The sequence below is a fragment of the Thamnophis elegans genome, chromosome 10, assembly GCF_009769535.1.
Source record: "Thamnophis elegans isolate rThaEle1 chromosome 10, rThaEle1.pri, whole genome shotgun sequence".
NCBI classification, from domain to species: Eukaryota; Metazoa; Chordata; class Lepidosauria; order Squamata; family Colubridae; genus Thamnophis; species Thamnophis elegans.
Window position 1 is genome coordinate 24,294,250 of NC_045550.1, and position 20,982 is coordinate 24,315,231.

Genomic DNA, 20,982 nt, shown 5'->3' on the forward strand with positions numbered 1-20,982 from the left:
GGGTCCTCATTTTATCAACCTCGGAAGGATGGAAGGTTCAGTCAAACTTGAGCTGCTAAGAATCGAACTCCTGGAGTGAGCAGTGAGTTAGCCTGCATTACTGCATTCTAACCACTGTGCCACCACTTGTTACACTCAATCCCAAGCCAACACTAACCACTTCATCATCCTGGTTCTATTATCAATATACTGTAAGTCTTTCTCATACAAATACCTGTTATATATGTAATATTTCCAAATTATCATTTTTCTTCTTTGTGTTTCTTTTATAGGTATGGAATACAAGTACCTGTGAGTTCGTTCGTACCTTAAATGGTCACAAGCGAGGCATTGCATGTCTACAATATAGAGATAGACTAGTTGTCAGTGGTTCATCTGATAATACAATTAGGTATGAAGCATAGGATTAGTACTGACTAGTGCTGCCTTTTGGGGGGGGGGGGTCAAGGCAAACAGACTTGCATATAACAGTGATATATATAAATAGCAACTCCAACTAAAAGATACTTTGACATAAAGCTTCTATGTGTGTGCATGTGGATTCTTTCTGTATTCATCATATATTATTTTAGAAATGAAGGGAAGCTTTAGGTTACTGCTACACATTATTTGTATGAAAAGTTGTTGTTTGGAACACTCATATCCACTCTTTCTCTCCCTGGCACATTTGGTACACTCATTAATAAGAGATTGCATTTAATGATTTAGTGCTGTGCATGAAAACAGTTGGATTTGTACTGTTTTAATACAGTTCTTAAATCCAACTAATAACTACCAGCTTTTTTTTCTCATAGCACTTGAAGCCCTTTTGAAACAAGTTGCCTGGATTCAAAAAGTCCACTTGCTCTGCCTTCACTAGAAATAATCCAAACACCAGTCCATTCCGTACTACAAATATTACAGTTTTGAGATGATGTTCAGATGATAATTGGACGGGATTTGATAGGAAAGCAAATGACAGGCAAAATCTACTGCTTGGAAATTATTGTGAATAAGGAAGTGAATACGTGAATTTTGCAGTGTCTTCCTATACAATCCAGTTTACTAATTTAAAAGCTATCTTAATGTTTTAAGTGAACTGCTTCTCTAAAGGTGCAAGTGTTACCCCCAACTCAATCTTTCTTGTGATGTAAACCATAATAGCATTATTGGAAAACATTCTTCTATTTAGGTATACTTCCTTCCACCAATGACAATATTCTGATCCTTGTCATGTTTCAGACACATGACAAGGATCCTGTGTTGGCATAGAGCTTTTACACTAGCCATGAATAATATGATTTCAAGCTCTCTTTGAACTAATGTTTAAGGTCAATTTTAAAAAGTTACTACTAGCAGTTTAACTGCTAACTTATAACTCAGTCATTGAATTATAAGCATTATTAGTAACTCTTATCATTAGGCTCATCCTTTTTCTATTTGTTTAATCCTTTGGAATTAATGTCACAGAGATTGTGAAATAAGTTTGTTTGATGCTACGATCTTGGAAGTGTAACAGTAGATTTTGCCTATCATTTTTATTTAGGAAAAAGAATCAAACAGGATAAACCTAAAAGTATAAAATTGGGAAAACACAAACACTAGTAGTAACCCAACCAAGAAACAGTTAAATATTGTGGATCTTGGAAAAGCAACTAGAGGTACCATATACAGTAAAATAAACTAATATAAATGTCAATATGGTAATAAATTTAAAGAGGAATACAATTATATTTCTGCTTACATTGAATAAAAACCTTGCGTTGGAATTTTGCTGCAGTTGGCAGTTGCATCTCAACAGAATTCAGGTTGAATGCATAGTTGACCTATATGCTTCTTAGAGTTAATATTCAAGCATTTGTTTGCAGAGTGTTTCTCCTATGCCTCTTGTTTTTTGAAAGTGGGTTGTAAACCTTTTGAGTATAATTTCAGTATTCTATATTACTTCCTCACTCTTCTTTAATAGGTTCTATAGTTTTTTTAACAGAATCGACACTGAAATCTCAAAAGCAGAATGAAATTTAATTCTCCAGAATTCAGTGAGCATGGCCAAATGTGAGGAATGAATGGCTAGACGCTGTTACTTAATACTACAGTTCCTGTTCAGAGTTAGCTAGAAAGAGCAGGGTAATGGGCCAAACATGAGCTATTAATAAAATCATAATCACTCTACTAGAATTTATGTCACTGCACTAAATTTGGCTAGCATCACAAACTATATATGTTTCCTTTAGCATAGTTGAAGTGGATATGATAATTCTTTCCCTATATGCATTTTGGCAAGAATGGCCCTGTAGTCAGAAAAATTATCTTGATCATTTTTCCACAACGTTAAAACCTATTTTATAGGGAGAGAGACTATTAAAGCAAAAAGATGGCTCTGCCATAGGCTCAACTGATAAAACTGAACTCCATCTGCTTAAAAATCTCCTGAATATCTCTCTTACGTAACTAGGTTTCTTCCAGTTATTCTTTTTGATTCTTCACATTCCCACAAATACCTTATAAACCCTAAAAGCTGCATTTCAGAGGACTTTCAGAGTGTAGAAATGAAGTAAAAATGAACTATTCACAAAGAGATACTTTTAGTTCAGTCAGTTATATAGCCATTTATTCCATGGATCATAAAATGTACAACAACTGTCTTTTTATCCATAACAGCACCTGCTCCCTAGGGCAACAGTCCCATAGACTTGAATTACAGATCCCTAATTTTAGTATTCTCTTTTAAATGACTGGTATGCACATCTAATTATAGATTTTGTTATGCCAGATTCATATGAATAACAAGTCAATTTTTAGTTGTTTTATAATGGATACTGAACTATAAGGATTCTAAGTGCATATACTCAGATCCATATATAACTTCATACCTTCACTTTATTATGAATCTGCCATTGCAATTGATGTAATATGTTTCTTTCTTTCAATTTCATTTATAAAATAACAGATGCAATTTCAGACGCTTGTGAAGAAGCTCCAAACGTGATCATCACATGCAATGCAATTTGGCAGTTGCTAAAAAGTTTACCCAGGTTGACAATAGAATGTTTTAAGAAAGAATAGTCATTTTAGATGTAACTGTAGAGGAAACTCACATTTCAGTCTCTTTCCACTAACAAACTCAGTTTACAGCAAAAAAATATACTATTGTCTAATATGAAAATGTTATCACAAGCTCATATGGACTACTATTGGCCAATTTATCTGGATTCAATTATGTATTATTAGTCATTTAGTCCTAATAGCAATTCCAATAGGGACTTTAAATCATGTCAGCTGTTTCTGAAATTGCTGGATAAGAAAGAAATTAACTTTTGCATTAAACATTGATTTTTTTCCCCCAGACACAAAATAGAAATTTAGATATATTCAAATTCCCTCACTTAAGTGTTTATTAAGCAGGTTCAATTTGCAATTTATAATTCAGTTATAGAGTTTTAAAAATAAAATGGTTATTTCTCTTGTGTTCCAACAGGTTATGGGACATTGAGTGTGGGGCCTGTTTGCGGGTCTTGGAAGGCCACGAGGAACTAGTGAGATGCATTCGTTTTGATAGCAAGAGGATAGTCAGTGGAGCCTATGATGGGTGAGAGTCATGATGAGATACGTATCTCATGAATACCTTATTTGTTTATCCTAAACTGACTTAAAACCTGAAAACTAGAAATTTAAAAATATCTTTTGAAAAATCACTTCATCAAAAAATAATCTTCCTGAAATGTGGACTGCAAAAAAGAAAACAATTTGATTCATTTTAATAGTAGATTTAAAAAATGTATGTAATGTAATATAACTTTGTTATTAATCAACTTTTTTAGTATTCTCATTGATGGGCAAAAAATGAGATAATGTTTATATATAATTGTTGGAATATTCAAAACATCTAATTTGCATTTATATCATTTTTATCTGTATTGCATCTATTATTTCATGTTTTCCTACTGATCTTTTATGCCCATTAAACAATTGCTTTCAAAACGTACCTATAAAACCCAAATTCAACTTCATTGCAGGTTCTCAACTCAGAATCAGCTTTTCATTGTGACAGACTGATTAACTTGCTGTTCTGTTACAAGCTGTCCTCTAAAATAATAGTTTCTTAACTGGCTGTAATGGTTCAGTGGTTGTAATGCAGTATTGTAAGTAGACTGTCCACTGCCAGGGGGTCTATGATAATTCGCCGCAGCCAACTTGCTGCAGCCAACCTGCTGCGGGAGAAAAGTTACACTAATATCAAAGAAATAGTGGAATAATTAAAGAATAGACGCAAAAGGAGAGACAAAATGATATGTGAATTACAAAAATTAAATTTTATTTGTTTATTTTAAATAATTAAATTTAATTTTTAAATTGTCCTGTGGTGAGTTGTCCCATGGTGAGTTAGCCATGGTGAATTGTCCCACAGTAAGTTGGCCAGGCAAGAGGGCCACAGTGACCTGGCTGTGGCGAATTGTCCCATTCTGCTACCAGGGGTTCAATTCTCACTAGCTCAAGGTTGACTCAGGCTTTCATCCTTCCAAGGTCAGTAAAATGAGGACCCAGATTGTTGGGGACAATATGCTGATTCTACAAATCTCTTAGTAATGCTGTAAAGCACTAAGTAGCGATATAGACTGTAAGTCTAAGTGCTATTTTGGTTGCATTTATATACATTTACATTTATATTACTCAAGTTTCTTTTTCTGAAATGAACTGCTAGATCTATTGGTGTGGACCAGCTTAATTTACATGAAGTTTTCATATACCTTTTTATATATATCTTATTGAATTTTCATAAGAAATAAAAGAGGAAACTGGGGGAAAAAGTAATTAAAAGAGAAAAAAGATGGGAAGGGAAAGATGCAAAGAATAAGAAAAGATAGAAAAATGAGAAAAGATAGGTTTCAACTTTCTTTGATATACTTGCAATATAAAATACATTAACGTTTTGATCTAAAGTTCAATAATATACACTTTCTATAATAATAAACAATTCTACTTGTCACATCCCAAAATTAATATAGCTTTTTTTTCAGTTTCAAGCAAAAAGTCCAAAAGTTGTTTCTATGTAGAAACAAAACTAGACAAAGTCTTTGCTATCTCGGCCAATTTTATTAACATCACTATCCATTCTTCTGTAGGCCTTTCCATTCTTTTTACATACAAAAGTCTAGCTGCTGTTATGATATGTAAAAACAAAATCTCATGTTTTTCGTCCAACTGGCTAGCCATCCAACCTAAAATCTTTCCATGTATACTTTTAATGAGTTTGGAAAGATGAAAAAAATCTTATTTCTAGAACATTGTCTTTATTATTGGAACAGAGAAAAAGAAGGGTGTTCTGTTGAAGACTCAGCTACAGTGCACAGCAAAATAATATACAGGTTATCTGGAAGAAACTAATCTGGGTAAAAATGTCAAAGAGACCATGCAATTTTATATGTCAAAACAATTATTCAAATAAATCAGAAAGCTACTGTAGAATGCCAACATAGGTGTAGTGGTTAAGTCACCAGGCTAGAAAGCAGGAGACTGAAAGTTGTAGTCCCACTTTAAGCATGAAAGCCAGCTGGGTGGCCTTGGGCCAGTTTCTCTCAGCCCAGGGTTGTTGTTTTGGGGAAAACAGGAGGAGGAAGGTGTATTGCCTTGAATTATTTGTAAAATTAATAAATATGGGATACAAATAAATAAAGTGCCACAGAAAACATGTTCTTTTAAAATCTACAAAACACTCATCAATACTAACCAGAAATGCTGACATACCAGGTGTACTGTGCAATAGTATAGTTAACTTGAGTTTGCAAAAGAAATTGGAAATATATTATTTCAAGCTTTATTTTTGTCCCCTATTTCTTGAATAGAAGTGGTTATTGTCTATGATCATTTTGAATTCACCCTCTCTATATTCTTACACACCATTAAAATAAAGGGAGTGGAAGGAGCTGTTCTGTGTTCAGAGAAGGGTTAAAAGTGCAAATTTGCTGCAGTTTGTTTTTACATGAGTAAGAATCAAGATAATGAATAATCAGTGTTTTCTCACAATTCCAATATTCATATTTTCCTCTATTTTAGTATCTCTTATAATTTTTATTTCTTATGCTGTACATATAAAACTAACTAGGTTAAATCAGAAATTTCATATTATATTTCCTTAGCCAAACAAATTAACAGATTTCTCCTGCTCTGTGCCTCTATTTTTGCATAAGGAAAAATAACTCAGACTGTTCCTTAGTAAGAAACTTCTTTCTCCTATTTAAAACTTGTCTTTGTTATTGTAATGATCTAAGTCAGTGACTTGATGAGAATAATCAAATGAGGATCACGGCTAAGAGCTATCACACAAATATATCTGATTTGCCACACATTTATGTATTATGTATTTGCTTTTCTTCCAGTAGCTCAAGGCAGCAAGCATAGTACTCTCTACTAGTTTTCCCCACAAAAAAAAACCATGCGAGATAGGTTGGACTGGCCTCAAGTAACACAATAAACCTTTAGGACTGAGAGGGAGGTTGAATGTGGGTCCTAGTCTAACATGTTTCCCGCCACTAACTTTTTACATTTGACTTAAGTCTTTGCTGAAGGTGCTTCTAGTTGGGCTTTTTAATGCCACATGGTTAATTATAGGAATTACATGGAGCAGCTACACAGCTTGATCATTCTTTGTCATTAGTCTAAGTTTTAGCATCCTTTATTATTATTATTTTCTAATAGCATAGTAAGTCATGTAGGCAGAAGGGGAGATTTAGAGTAGAAAGGCAAATTTCTGAAGAAATTTATACTTCATGTACTTCTGTCTTATAGTTTTGAGGAGATTGTTTTCATTGAGGTATATATATTAATCATTATCTTGAGTTGGGTTGAGGGCAGTTAATTTTACCTTATATTGTAAGGTAATTACAATTGTAATTGTATCCTTTCTTTTTCCTTATCAGAAAAATTAAGGTCTGGGATCTGTTAGCTGCGCTTGATCCCCGTGCTCCCTCAGGAACCCTCTGCCTGCGCACTCTTGTGGTAAGAGCTTTCAATTGACTGTGTTCTAATATTAATATATAATGAAATTTCATTAATATATAATGAAATGGAATTTGGTGAACAGGAAAGAGGAGTTAATAGGCAATGTAAACCTACAACTCCTTTAGTGTCTTAGATTGACTGAAGCAACCTCACACTAGTTGCTAAATTCTTTCCATCTAATATATTATTTTTCAGTATTTTCACTAAATCCAGATTAATTAGAGCTTGGACCAAAAGACAGTGGTTCAAAAAAAAATTGGATTGAAATTTGACTCATCCACAAAAAAAGACATCTGTTTTGATTGAGATTTTAATAGATGAGATATATATAAAATAACAGTGGCCCTAGTATTAGAATTCTGATGAATTCTAAGGTGGACGGGTGGCATCATACCATAATTTGGGACTTCCATGCAGTAAAGATAAAAATATATAGGCCTAATTATAAAAGAGATTACCCCACAATCTGGCACGCAAAAAGAACATTACTATTCAAATTCCAGAAGCAAAATAAAAAAATTGAAATAGTGAAATTTGGAGTCCAGAACGAAATGCCTGTAAATGAACGAATTCCCACAATCAAGTTGCAAGGGTAGCCAATCATATAAGCAATAATTGTTTCCTGTATTGTGGCACCCCTCCACAAAGATTTATACTGAAGACTGTTAACTATTTTTTAAAAAAATTTAGCTGGTGCTTATCAAATCTGATTTGGATGCAAAGACCAGCCACTTAACATTGAGCTCTTATTAAAATACTCTATTTTAGAACATAATAGTTATTTTCAGCTTTTTGATAATTTAGTTCAGTTCCACACAACTAGGATAAGTTTCTGTATAATCTAGATCAAGTCCTGGGCAGATGGTCGCAGGCTGGAGGGGAATTATTCTAGCCTGGGTCTTGTGCTTAGGTTTGGCTCATTTGTTGCAGGCGTGGTGAGATCAACTGACCCATCTTCTTCTGAAGTTTCTTCCTGTGATGAGAATAATGTATATCCATTGTTGTACAGAAGTAAACCACTTTATCAGAAGTCAAATTTCATAGACCAGATCAGTAGCCCAATATGCCGAAATATATTTTTATCATCTACAAGTGATGAAGGGAAGTGGGAAAAAGAGCCACTTTGTTTTGTCTTCTAATGGAGAGGTTTAAGTGTGTGGGAAGCAGAGTAGAATTCATTAAGCATAAATGAGGTGCTAGGGGAGTCAGTACCCATTACCCTTGAGTGATTATGTTCACACTTCAGCTGAGACTGAATTGTGAATCCTGCTGCTCATGGCTAAGCTGCTAAGGTAAACAAACCCTAAGATTTCATTGCTTCATTAAAGTTGTCTCCTACTTTTATCCAAGGAAGGATAGGCAGAAACATTTAAGTTTTGAGATGTTTACACAATTTGGGAAAGTATCTTAGCCATTGTTGTGCTGTCTTCGGTATCTGAAATTAAATGTGTGTTATCCAATGAACAAAGTATTTGTTTTTGTTTTCTTGTTCAATTTTTAGACAGTGTGAATAGTCCATATAAAATGTACATTGCACAAATATAACATATGTTTTCTTGAATGAGACCAATGAAAGGACCAAGATTTTAGCAACAGCAGGCATTAACACAGTTATTATAGTGTGCTTCAAATTCTTTCTTATGTATTCTGTTCCTAATAGGAATATTTTGACATTTTTAGCAGAAAATGAATTGCTGGCCAAGAAAAGAGTGTACCTTCAATAATGTATGTTGGAAAAACAGAGTGGCTAGTGTAATCAAGCAGGAATAAAAACATGCAGAAACAGAATAACAGTATTCTTTCAACATACTAAGCATGAGTATATGCAAAATGGAAATATGTTTTGTTACATTTTATGATATTGTTTTCTGTGGCTGTGGTTCAAAAGAATGAAACCTAAACCAGTTCAAGGATCATGTGTTTTGTTAAAAAAAACATTAATACATTTTAAATGTTTTAGTCATAGAAACAAGCCTCTTGCTCTCTTAATTTCATCTAGAGCCAGTGAACAGATAAGATGTACCAATTCATGCTCTATGCTACCTGCAAACCAATTTGCAAAAAGATTGGCAAAGGGAAAAATTAAATATTTCTGAAATTTCTCGTTATGAAAGCCATTTTTTCCATATGCTGCCTTGTGCCTTCCTTGCACTCAGGTTCAAATGTATATATTATTTTTTTCATCCTTGGTATATAGTAATTGAAAGAAAAGTGAGGAAAGTTTACTGGGCTAGATCAGTGTTTTTCCTTACTAATAACAAGAAAAAGATTATAGAGACCTTATCCTTTCATACACCCTTTTCAAATCAGTTACATCCTTCGGGGCAATAGGACATCATGGGGAAACAATTGAATTCCAATCAACTCATTGACACAAATGGGGTAATTTTCAAAAATATTTTAAAATAAATTTCATCTTAATCTAAATTGTCTTCTAAATCTAACCTTGCATGAAATGACCAATATGGATTTCTACCCCAACAGTTCATTTGCAGATGTACCTGTTTTGGCATCCTGCTATCAGCTGGCTGCCAAAAACAAATATAAAGGAATTACACTTTCTGCCTGGTGGAATGAGAACATTAATAAAACAAAGATGTATTGTTGTCCAGGAGAGAGGCCACGCCCTGGGAAGTACAAAAGAATTCTCCCAGCCCCACTGCCACATTTACATTGTAAACAGAACAAAAAGTGCAGTCATGCATACTACCTTACTCAGCAAAAACAAAGTGCTAAAGACACACAAGAATTGCAGCAAACAGGTCAAACCGCTAAGTGCAAACATGCTTTTGTAGCACAATCCACCATAGGCCGCGTCAGCATTGCAGAAGAGCAGGCACAGTGTGCTTAGCAGGCCATCCGGCATACAGTGGTGACATTTTTAAATATATTCTGAAGTTTCCACCAAGGAATGAATACTTTTCAAATGCATTGTTACTCAAAAACTCCAAAAGATCTAATTTTCAAATAGCTGAGCATAACATTTTGGCAACGGAAAGATGAGCAAATTAAGGGCTTGGTGAATTTAAAAGAGGATGTACGTTCACTGCATGCTCTTTTGTCCTTCTGTCTGCAAAGTGTTCAGGATTTTTTGGTAAATGAAGACTAACTGGTTATATAAATGCCTCCTAAATCTCAGGAAAAAAGAGTATGCACAAAATGCACACATGCCTACTAAGGTTATGTCGTGTACTAATTGTACTTTTTTGTATTTACAATTGATAATATTTGCTGACTAAGATATGTGTGAAAAGCATACCCTCACAAAGGGGCAAAACACACATTTGCTATTACTTTTAGTATTTACAATATACTGTTGTCTCTCATCTAGTATTCCTTTTGCTTTTCCTTTTGAAGGCCTACATATCAAGCTACTCATGGGAAAACAGGATTCCCCATAAGATTCTTTACAAAAACCAGCACTAGCTCACCCTCCAGGCTTCAGATAGTGGCAGGGTGGGAGGAGCATCATAGCTTCAGGGGTAGTGATGTCATTTTTACTGCCATCTGGCCAGTACAGTCACCAGACCTTTATATGTATGTGTGTCATGAGCATACCTAATTAAGCAATTCCCTTCAAATAAATCATAATTATTTGGAGGACGGACAGGTAGATTTGGGGAAACAAGGAGAAAGGAGAGAGACCCACATATAAATTGCAAAACTGATTTTATAAAGAATAACCTGACTATAAATGATTCAGGCTGAAGTGTGTCTTAAAGACAAGTAACCGGTTATTTAATATATCACCATAACTTCACCATGAGTCCAATAATCCCTCATAACAATTTCCTCTTTGAAAGCAGTATCTTTCTCCAACCACAGTCAGATCCAAAATGGCTCCCTCGCTGTACTATATGGTCCACAAATGCCTGCTTTTTATCTCCTAACTCCATCACTTGTCCTAAGCCAATAGCAGGAGAGACATGATACGTCTTCTACTGTATTTCCCCAAACTGGGGAAATCAAAAGATACGACAACTTTCTAGCATGTCATCTAAAATAGAACAGGGCATTCAGAATTCTTTCATCCAAAGTCATTGTATTTTATTTGGTACTTGAACCAAAATAGCTCGTTTTGTGCTTGAACCAAATATATATGAAATATGTTGCCTGTTTTGTACTGAACTAGCTGAGGCTTTAATAGCCCAAATGGACTTTGTTTTGCACATGCATGGTACATGCCGATATTTACAGTAGGCTTAGATTGCGAACATATTTTTAACATTCTCCTTAACTATCCATGCCTTGAAAATCTGTTAGGTAACACGTATTCAATTATTCCTCAAAATTCTAGTGAATGTTAGATAAGCAAATAAGTACTGTGCAGTTATTACTATGGCTATTCAGACTTTGAAAATGATATGCAAGAATTCTTTTGGACTTCCCATGAATGCAACATCTCTCTGCTATTCATTAAAGTGCCTCCCTCTCTTTGAGGAGGAGTGGGGCCTGCAGCAAGAGCCTGAAAAACAGTGTTATTGCTGTAAGGAATCTATTCTAAATTTCATGCTAATCTAATAAATTTGGGCTCATGAAAGATCTGAAACGTTCTTGCAAGCTATCGTTAAAGACCTGCACAGTCATAAAAGTCCAAGCAACAAAACTTCTAGTTTCAGAATATTCAGTCCTTAAAATATTGCCAGTGGAAGTAATGAAGTTATGAGCTATGTTTTGGGCTGTCTATTAACAGTAGTGAAACTATTTTTAAAAAAAATCTACTTCCCTTAGAAATATAGAATAATTACAAAATATGTTTTATTTTTATCCAATAACTGGAAAAGTTTGACTTTGGGTTGTCTTTCCTTTGTCTAGGAACATTCTGGCAGAGTTTTTCGACTCCAGTTTGATGAATTTCAAATTGTCAGCAGCTCACATGATGATACTATCCTTATCTGGGACTTCCTGAATGATCCAGCTACGCAAGCAGAATCGAACCGCTCCCCATCCAGAACATATACTTACATATCCAGATAAATGGTACTATACTCTAGATTACGGTTGCACAGGTAAAGACAAAACAACTCTAGGAGACATCAGGGTGTGTAATGGGGAGGCCAGGAATATAAATAGTCTTGTCGCTTACAGCATCTAAAGATTTAATTCCTGAATGAGAGCATTCCTGAACTCTCTAAAGATGACTATGGTCATCCTATTAACCACTTTTTACAACCAGCCATCCCATTTCTCATTGAAATTTCTGTCTAAGAAAAATCTATCCAGATGGTTAATAAACAATAATGTACTATCCTTGTGTGCCATAATAATCCTTTTCATAGCAAAGGTTCTCAATTGGAATTTATAAAGGGATAGGGGGAGGAGATAGGCCTCAGATCAAGAACGTAAGAGTATTAAAAGAACATAACATAAAGATCGTTATACAGATTGTTTGGATTGGATACCATGTTCCATACACCAAAATCTGTATACAATGTATATGTGATTTTTCACTGTAATCACTCTGATTTTCACAAAAGTACAACTCAGATTTTTAGAGGTAATTTTGACCATCTTTAATAGATCTACCTCTAGGGCCATCCATCCTTTTTCAAATACTATAGCAATAACAAAATAGGCAGTTCTAAACTCAGGAACTGCCTACTTCAACTTAAATGTACTTTAATCTTATATGAATGACCATTTGTGCAGTAATTTGCAAATTTGGACTATCAGCCATAAGGAAGCACTTTGTTTGCCTAATCTGTTTCAGCAAAGGCATGTTGTGTTTCAGGGCAAGTTCGCAGAAACATCTCTTCCCACTTAAAGGCATTTCTGTGAGACTTAGCTGATACCACAGTTGATTCATCAGAAACTATGCTGCCCATAGCATTCAAGCAGACCAGAGATTTAGGCTATCGGTAATCATATTGATTAATGTCAGTGGATATAACCTCATTGAGAAGCCCATAGAGTTCTTCAGTTAATACCAAGAGAAGTCTCTTGGTAACCCATAGAGATCCTAGATATTAGGATATCCAAAATAATTTACTCAATATATCTTATAAAAAGTACATTTTAAATAGCTCTGGGGTCCAAAACGGGAAGACAAGATGCATCGTTGATGGTGATTTATTCTATTACCTTGATGTAAACTGGCAACCAAGGTATATGTGACAGTAAGAACACAAGGTCTGTGATAGAGTGTCCCGGAAAGGGAGATAAAGTGGAAGCCTTCCACCTGTCTTAACTCTCAGTCATGCTTCTGTAACCATTCTGTAATGTAGAAGCATGTTGTAGTGTGCTTTCTTGGTTCCAAGATGCCAGCCTTGATTCAGGCCTTTATACTCCAGACCCCATATACTTAAATGGTCTTTATGACTCATGCTGGCAGGATTCATTCCCCCATTATGTCTGGCTTTCAACTCTGTAGTTACCAAGATTGTATCCACTTTCTGATCTAGGGTGTATGGACAACCAAAGAGCAGAAATTGGTATGTCTTTTATAGCTTTACATTTTATATGTAAAAGCTTCTCCTTTTGAGAGTATCCACAGATATCATCTGATATAATCAGAGTCATATGTCTGAGCAATGGTATGGAAGAAATGCAATATGCCAGGTGCCATGTGATCTGAAGCATTTAACACAGAATAATAATTTTCTATGTTGACATTGGATGATAGGTCAAGCACAATACCTAACACTTAAAAGGTGGTGCCACTAAGTGTCAAGAACAGCAAAAAAAATGATCCAAGGAAAGATAATATTTTATTCCATAGAATCTCAAATGAGCTATTATGACAGCTGTAGATTTAGAGAACCATGGAGGAGGGCAATATCTAATCCAAAGGAAAGCCAATAAGCTTGTATCTTCACTTTAAAACTCAGACAAGGGTGAAAAATGAAATAGGCATCCTTTAAATCCATTGGTGAAAATTAGTGTCCCTTTTCAAGGAAGGGAAGTTTGGATATGAGAAACCGTATGGAATTTTTTGACTGATAGGAAACAATTTACATTCCAGAGATGAAAACTGATCCCAAGTACACCATTTTCCTCTCAGTATGGCAACATATCACAGAAACTCAGATTTCAATTTAAAGCATGGAAGCTTTTCAATGCTCCTTTAGAAAGTACCATGCATATCATCCTTTATAGTCCTCCCCCCCTTATTGAGAACCAGGCCTGTGCACTAAACAATAAGCCGGTTTTTGAATCTAATTGAGGATAGCGTCAGTTTTACTACTAAGAGTCCTTCTCTGTCAAACAGCATGTCTTTAATGCATGCCTTTGCTTTCTGCATAAGACCTGTGGAGTAGAGCCAGGCATGCTGATGTAGGGTGATAGTGTCAGCCATAGTTTTAGATGCACAATTACCAATGAAACTGGCAGTGTTTTTCTCCTGCTGAGCAACCCATGTTGCTTTTCTTGGAAGAGTTTAACAATGTCCTTTGTTCTTGTAAATACTTACCATGCCAACCAATATTCATGGCTCCATAGGAGGGTAGTTCGACACAACTTAGTAATGGACGTGTCCTTTTTACCACTAACACATATACTAACTACCAATGCCTGCTGTGGTTTGGTAGCTCACTATTGCTTTATTCAGGTCCAGGGAGTGCAGATACCCAAAAAAGCGGAAACTCTTATATCAACCTTCTATAGCTCCTGGCAGTATGCAAGACTTTGGAGCCTTTCCACAGACACCAGACAGTGCAAATTACATTAAACAAGTTACATTCAGTTACATGGTACCTGAATAAATAGGCCATTAGGAAATCCCTCACCCAGTTGTAGGTTCAAATTTAGAACTACAGTAGAATCAAAGTGTATCCCATCACAGCTCATCTTCTGGGCAGGATATTTTAACAGATTCATTGAGTCAGTCATTTGCTATCTCATGACTGGCATCTGCACCCAACTGTTAATGTCATCTTGCTTCACTGTGGGAACAAGCAAACATAGAAATGTTTGCAGCCCAGAACAGATAGAATACTGAGAATTCCACTAGGGCCAGCATCAGTTCTAGTTCATCACTTCCAATTCTCTTGGTCAGATGCCTTTGTTTTATCCTCTTCTACTGTTCCCCCCCCCCCTTTGTCTTGATATGGCTTACCCCCTTATATCATTCCCTCATCCTTGGTTTGCTTTTTTCCTCCTTGGGACCTAAGCACAATTCCATTGTCGCCATGAACACCATATCCTAATTCACACAAAGAAAGGGTAACACAGTAACCTAATATCAGAACCCTCAGTATCCACTTGGGAACATCACAGTGGCTGAATTCTCAAACACCACTGGATTATGAATGCAACATAGAAATTTAAAAAGCTATAATGTTAGTGATTCTCAAATTTTGTGGCTATAAATGCATAAACCAGCTTAATTGTTTCCTTGAACATATTCTAGATTTCTTTCTATCTCCTCCCACTCTTCTCCCCGTGTTAACCTTGTAGCTACCACTAGAGGCCTCTTCAAAGAGTGTCATTTTCCACTGTTAGATGTTTCTTTAAAGGTTGTTCAAATTTTTGACGTTTTCATCCCTGTCTAATTGGCATCACTTTCACATGCAAAATCATTAAACTTTGTCTTGTGAGTTGTGATCAGCTGCCTCTGATACATTGTTGAATTTTACCACTTGGTGTTTCCTTCCTTCTCAAAGCTATTTTGAAATGTCAATCTGGCACTTCCCTTCCTCACCCCCGAACTGAGCAATTAATTGGAATGGAACTGAATCATTTGGATCTGCTTTAGTCCTCCCCCCCCCTCCCTTTTACCTAACCCCAGATTTCTGTCAGAGTTTCTTGGTATCAACAAGCCTTTCTCAAATTAGATGAATTGCAGCCATTAGTCTCTTTTGTTAGTTCATTGATAAGGTATCTTTTGTCACTTTCACAAGACCAGCAGTTTTAACCATACACCTTAGAGTGGTCTCCTCCTGGGCAAACATATGAGAATGGTTTGTGTTGAACAAGAATGCTTAGCAGGCGTATCTCCAATGTGTTCACAATCAAGTGTGCCTTTTTAGGTTAAAAAAAACTCATCTGTTTTGTGTGAATCATAGAAATTGTGATGAACAATAGCTTATATACTCTTATGATTTCCAAATGTTCATAGATGGAAAAATGGAGTCTAATATATCAGTCATCCAAAGCAATCACTTATGGTCTCTATTAAACCTATATTATAATACAACATTTATTTGAAGAGGATCTGCAGGCCTCAGCCTGTCATTCTGACTGCAGCAGAGAGGTTGAATAAATGCAGTACAAGCTGATGGTGTCTTTTCTAATTCTCTTTTTAGTTATTCATTCGTTTATTTATGTTTTGGGTTTATCAGTCTTTTTCTCCTCAGAAATCTATTCTGCGCAAAAATAACTGACAATTAGAACCCAAAAGTGTTGTGTTCCAGGTATACACTTCACCATTATATCACATTCACAGAGCTGTATGTACATTTATTTTGTGCACGTTCAACTGTACACATGATTTTTATGTCAGTATATTTTAGGCATTACATATAAATGCAGAAAGACAGAACTCCTCAGTACCCCAAAAATGTATTTTTTCAGTTCTGCAGAGCTGTTTATCCATTACATATACCACGATTAATATGACAAATGTACAAAAGAAATATAAATGTTCATTCAAATAAAATTAATGATGTAGTCCTCTCTAATTTGTAAAGCATGTAAATTAAGTTTTAGTTACAACATTATAAATGACAAATAATTATTTCCTTGTTTTTTTCCCCTCAGACTGAGCTGCAATACTTAAATGATCTGCCAATGCCAGGGCAAAAGATTTATCCTCAAAACAGATATTGCTGAAGAGACAGAGGCTCTCAGATGCTTTTGGAACCAAGTTCTCACGCAGTTGATCTCAAACAAGTTCTTCTCAGCACAGCTGAATGCTTGGGTGCTGCTATATCAAAGATTTCTTTTATCTTTCCTGAATGACTGATGTGCACACTTTCCCTCTTCACAATGAGTCCCCTCAACAATTCTTAACCCCTGTGATGACTTCCTATAAATATATTTAATATGTCAGAATTTCTTGCTTTGCTCTTAAGCAGAAAAATCATTACCTTCATTCATTCAATTGGGAGATCCCTTTTGATGAGCAAGTAAGAGAGGAACAGCGGGCTGATGCCTCTAATTTTTGAAACTTATATAGAGGATCCCTCTCTTTCACTGTCAGGTGGCCTTGGACTGTAAAGAATTGCCAAGTTAATGCCAAATGAAGGCCCAGGTGGCCGGAAACTAGTTAAGTGGTCATAATGGGAGTTTAAAATGATTTCAATTAAGACCTTTGCATTTATTTATCTGTATCAAATGTTAGTCTGAGAGATGCTAGTAAATGAAAATATAAGTTTTATTTTTAAGTCTAGTATTGCTTAAGTGGAGAGGTATATTGATCATCAATTTCCTTGTTTTGATGGATGCCGTATTTAAGGAAGGCATAGTACAAACTGTTACAGAATCTACAGAGCTGCCTACACACTTATAGCTTCCTACATTTTTCCTACATCTATATTAAATAAATGCTTGCAAAAAAAAAATCTTATTCTTCCTACAAACCTAGTTAAATCATTTGTGAATGAACTGACATTTTTGTATTCTCCCAGCTAATTGGAAAGGAACTTATAAAATAATTGAGGTTACGACACATTTCAGCCTTTAAGCTGGAAGCCCAGTTTATGTAGGAAGAGAAAATAGTGTGTTTGGGAGGCGGAATTGAAGGTATTTAGTGCAGACTTAGAGATAAAAATAAATTTGTTCTTTATTTCTAAATAATCCCACGATAAGGCCATTAGGCAGTCACCATCCCCAACTGGGGATATTGGAAGATAACAGCTGAATTGTTTGCAAATGTTTGTTTTTAAGTGTGAAATTCCAGAAAACAAAATGCTTATGTTGCTGAAGTAGTAGTTGCAGCAGTACAATTACTAGTAGCAAACTCAGTGGATCATACGTTGATGGGAACATAGAATATTTGGGCAGCTGGTTCTGTCTATGTTTTTTCATCCCATATATGATCTATTATCCAGATCCCAATCAGCAAGGAAGTATAGCCTGAGACATTGGTTTTCTTGGGAAAAATGCTAATCCAATATGCAAGGGTGTCTAGAACATAATTTTTTTGAATTCAGATTTTTTTTGCTATCACTAATTACTTCCTATAGCAAGAGGAGAAGAAAGAATTAAGTTATGGTTAGAAACTTACTATTACCATTTAATCATTAATCACTGTTCTCCTATGTACAAGGCCTACAGTTTTTGCCATGTGTACGACATGCAGAACAGAATATCAGGAAATTATTCTCATCTTCAGATCAGCATTTCTCAACCTCCACAACTTTAATGTGTGGATCTCCTGGGGAATTCTGGGAGTTGAAGTCCCAGCATAAAATTGGGAAATTGAAGTTGGGAAGCACTGATTCAAAACAATGTTTTCTCTCCTGAATGCCCTCAGTGTTTGTGCATGTGTGATTGTGCTCCCTGGTGGAGTTTTAAAGAGGTGACTAGTGCAACTTTGCTTGTATATTCAGTCCTGCTCCTTCCTGCTGTTTTCCCAAACATTTTAGTGCTGTTTGTTTCTGAACAAACCAAATACTGGCCAGATAATCTTGATGTATAAAATATGTTTTTATAAAGTCTCAATTTCAAGGCAAAAGCTGAAATTGAGCTTTTTGGATGGAGTGATGATAAATCATTCATTGCCATGGAAGTGGCCACAAAAGGAAGACTTTTTCCTTTCAACTTCACCCTGCATGAACTTGAAAGAAACTTCCTGTTGAATATCCACCTTTACAACGCCTTTACTAAGGCTTTGTGGTTCATTGGCTCTAAATATTCCACCTTGTGTTTTCTCTTCAAAACATTAAATGGATTGACTGAATAAGTAATTCTCACATATCTAAAGTGAATTTTCCTTTGGAATGAATACTAACTTGGAATTGTGAATTGTATATTCACAGTGGAAGCAAATTAGAGCACAACTAAATTTTACTCATAAGAAAACTTCTTACTATAAAAATTTGTATTTCTAATACTTGCAGTTGTTTATTTAAAACAAAAATGTTCAATTAGAGACACAGCTGAATAAAGGAATCCCTTGTAATAATGCTGAGCCATTTTCCATCATCAGGGAAGCTGAGCATTTTAAGGACTATATTAAGAATTTATGTATGTTTATTACATTAGAATGGGATAAGTACCCCACTATGCAGTTAACAAAATCTATTTTGATTAAATAAGAGACTAAGGAAAAAGCTTCATGTCTATTCCTCTTTTCTGGTCCCACAGATATCAATCTTTTGGGGCCTGTATGAGTTGTGGGATTTCACACTTCCCAAAATTAAACGTTTGGGGATTTTACTCTTTCTGAGTGAAATTCTAATACATCTAGTAACAGCATCATGAAGAGAATTGGAGGTCTGTGTGTAATTTCCTGCTGCCCTCTTTGTTTGGGAAAATCTTTAAAAACTTTTTTTTAAATTTTAAGCAGCCTATGTGATGCATTTTAACATTGCGGCTATACATAATTTTATTTCCCTTCCTAAATAATCAAATGATTATTTTCCTGAAATAGAAAACCTTCCAAAGAGTTCTTCTTCACACTATATCTAGATAATCCTCAACCTTCATTTTTCTGACATTGACGTCATATATCCAGCTGAACTGAACCAACAATAGTAATAGTTGTCCCCTTCATGCTGACTTGAACTGGGTTCGGATGCCTGGAATGCACATTCAGAAAGTGGCATCTCTGACAAAATAATTTTGGCTACCTCCTGATTTATATCATGCCTACATAGATGCAACTCATCCTTTATACAGCACCATAGGGAAATTTCTGTTGGTGTGTCTGTCTGCTTTCAAAGCCATAGCCTTTTAAGACTTTGTAACAGTTTTGTTTTTCAGTAAAATTACATATCAAAGAGATAGCCTAGTTTTACAAAATGTAATTGGGCTGTAACTCTTCTGTTTTTAGTGACAGTGCTCATTCAAGTAACTACAATTATTTACTGGCCCTTCAGTGGTACCAGATAGCTCAGAAATGGGACCTTTGATAAACCTTATAAGTGTCTGTGCTATGTAATATTTTATGATGCTTTTTCTGGAATGCCTGCAAATTGTCTGGTACAGTCACATTTCTAGATGCAGAAATATCTGCATGGAATATTAGAGACCTTTTTTTGAAAAGGTACATGTGATTCATAGGTTGACTTATATGAAAAAAAGCACAACATTTAATGCTCAAAGAAAAAAAATCAAATCACTAATGAATCCAATCTTCATTTGCATATATGTTCATGATTTAGGACAACATTCAATGTTGAGCAAGGCATAGTGAAACTACTATGGCTATGAGAAACTGCATCAGAAAAATAAAACTGAAGAATCATGAAGGTGGATTGTAGAAACTAAAGCTGCTTGATCAAAGCATTCACATTTATTTTGTATGCTTTTAAGGATACATTCACTACAATGACGGCTACAAACTTCTCATTTGTCTAAATAGGAAACAGGTAATCTATGCTCCTCAGATATTTTTAAAATTGTAGCCCTGACAATCCTTATCTATTGGTTTGGCTAATCTAACTAAGGGAAAAGAAAAGTTGCTGTTAATCCACACAACAGAATATAATAATAAACCTTTTTAATATCTTCACTCTAAAAATGTAATTCTCAATCATTTTATTTTTTGTACAACAAAGGAATTAGGATGCTACTTACAAATCTGTTAAAACAGAATCATGGCAATGTCTCTAATAGCTTGTTCCTGTTTGAAAACAAACATCTCTAAGACCAATATATGTTTATTGCAATTGCAGGAAATGCAAAGAATTCATACACAGGTGATTAGCAAGCAAAGATGTGGTTTTATTTGTAACTGCTCTTTGTTTTTTAGTTTCTAGAACTGGTGAGTGCTTTGGGATTTTTGTGATTATGTTTTGGTGATGTGTAGTTTATGTACTAATGTTCACTTGAGCTAGGGTCATGATAACAAGTGTGTTTTTTTAAAAAATAACTTGTTAAAATATATATATAAAGACAAGA

At 35.1% G+C, this 20,982-nt stretch overlaps 1 protein-coding gene across 6 annotated transcripts in view; it reads left to right on the plus strand.

Moving 5' to 3' along the window:
• The window catches only part of BTRC (beta-transducin repeat containing E3 ubiquitin protein ligase), a 195,848-nt gene extending 174,866 nt beyond the window's left edge, over positions 1 to 20,982 (plus strand). For all 6 annotated transcript variants that reach the window (XM_032225194.1, XM_032225199.1, XM_032225196.1 and 3 more), the window contains 5 exons: positions 273 to 391; positions 3,458 to 3,568; positions 6,897 to 6,975; positions 11,794 to 11,987; positions 16,675 to 20,982. In XM_032225194.1, the coding sequence (XP_032081085.1) occupies positions 273 to 391; positions 3,458 to 3,568; positions 6,897 to 6,975; positions 11,794 to 11,955 (471 nt within the window). In that variant the 3' untranslated portion in view covers positions 11,956 to 11,987; positions 16,675 to 20,982. The remainder of the gene's footprint in view (positions 1 to 272; positions 392 to 3,457; positions 3,569 to 6,896; positions 6,976 to 11,793; positions 11,988 to 16,674) is intronic.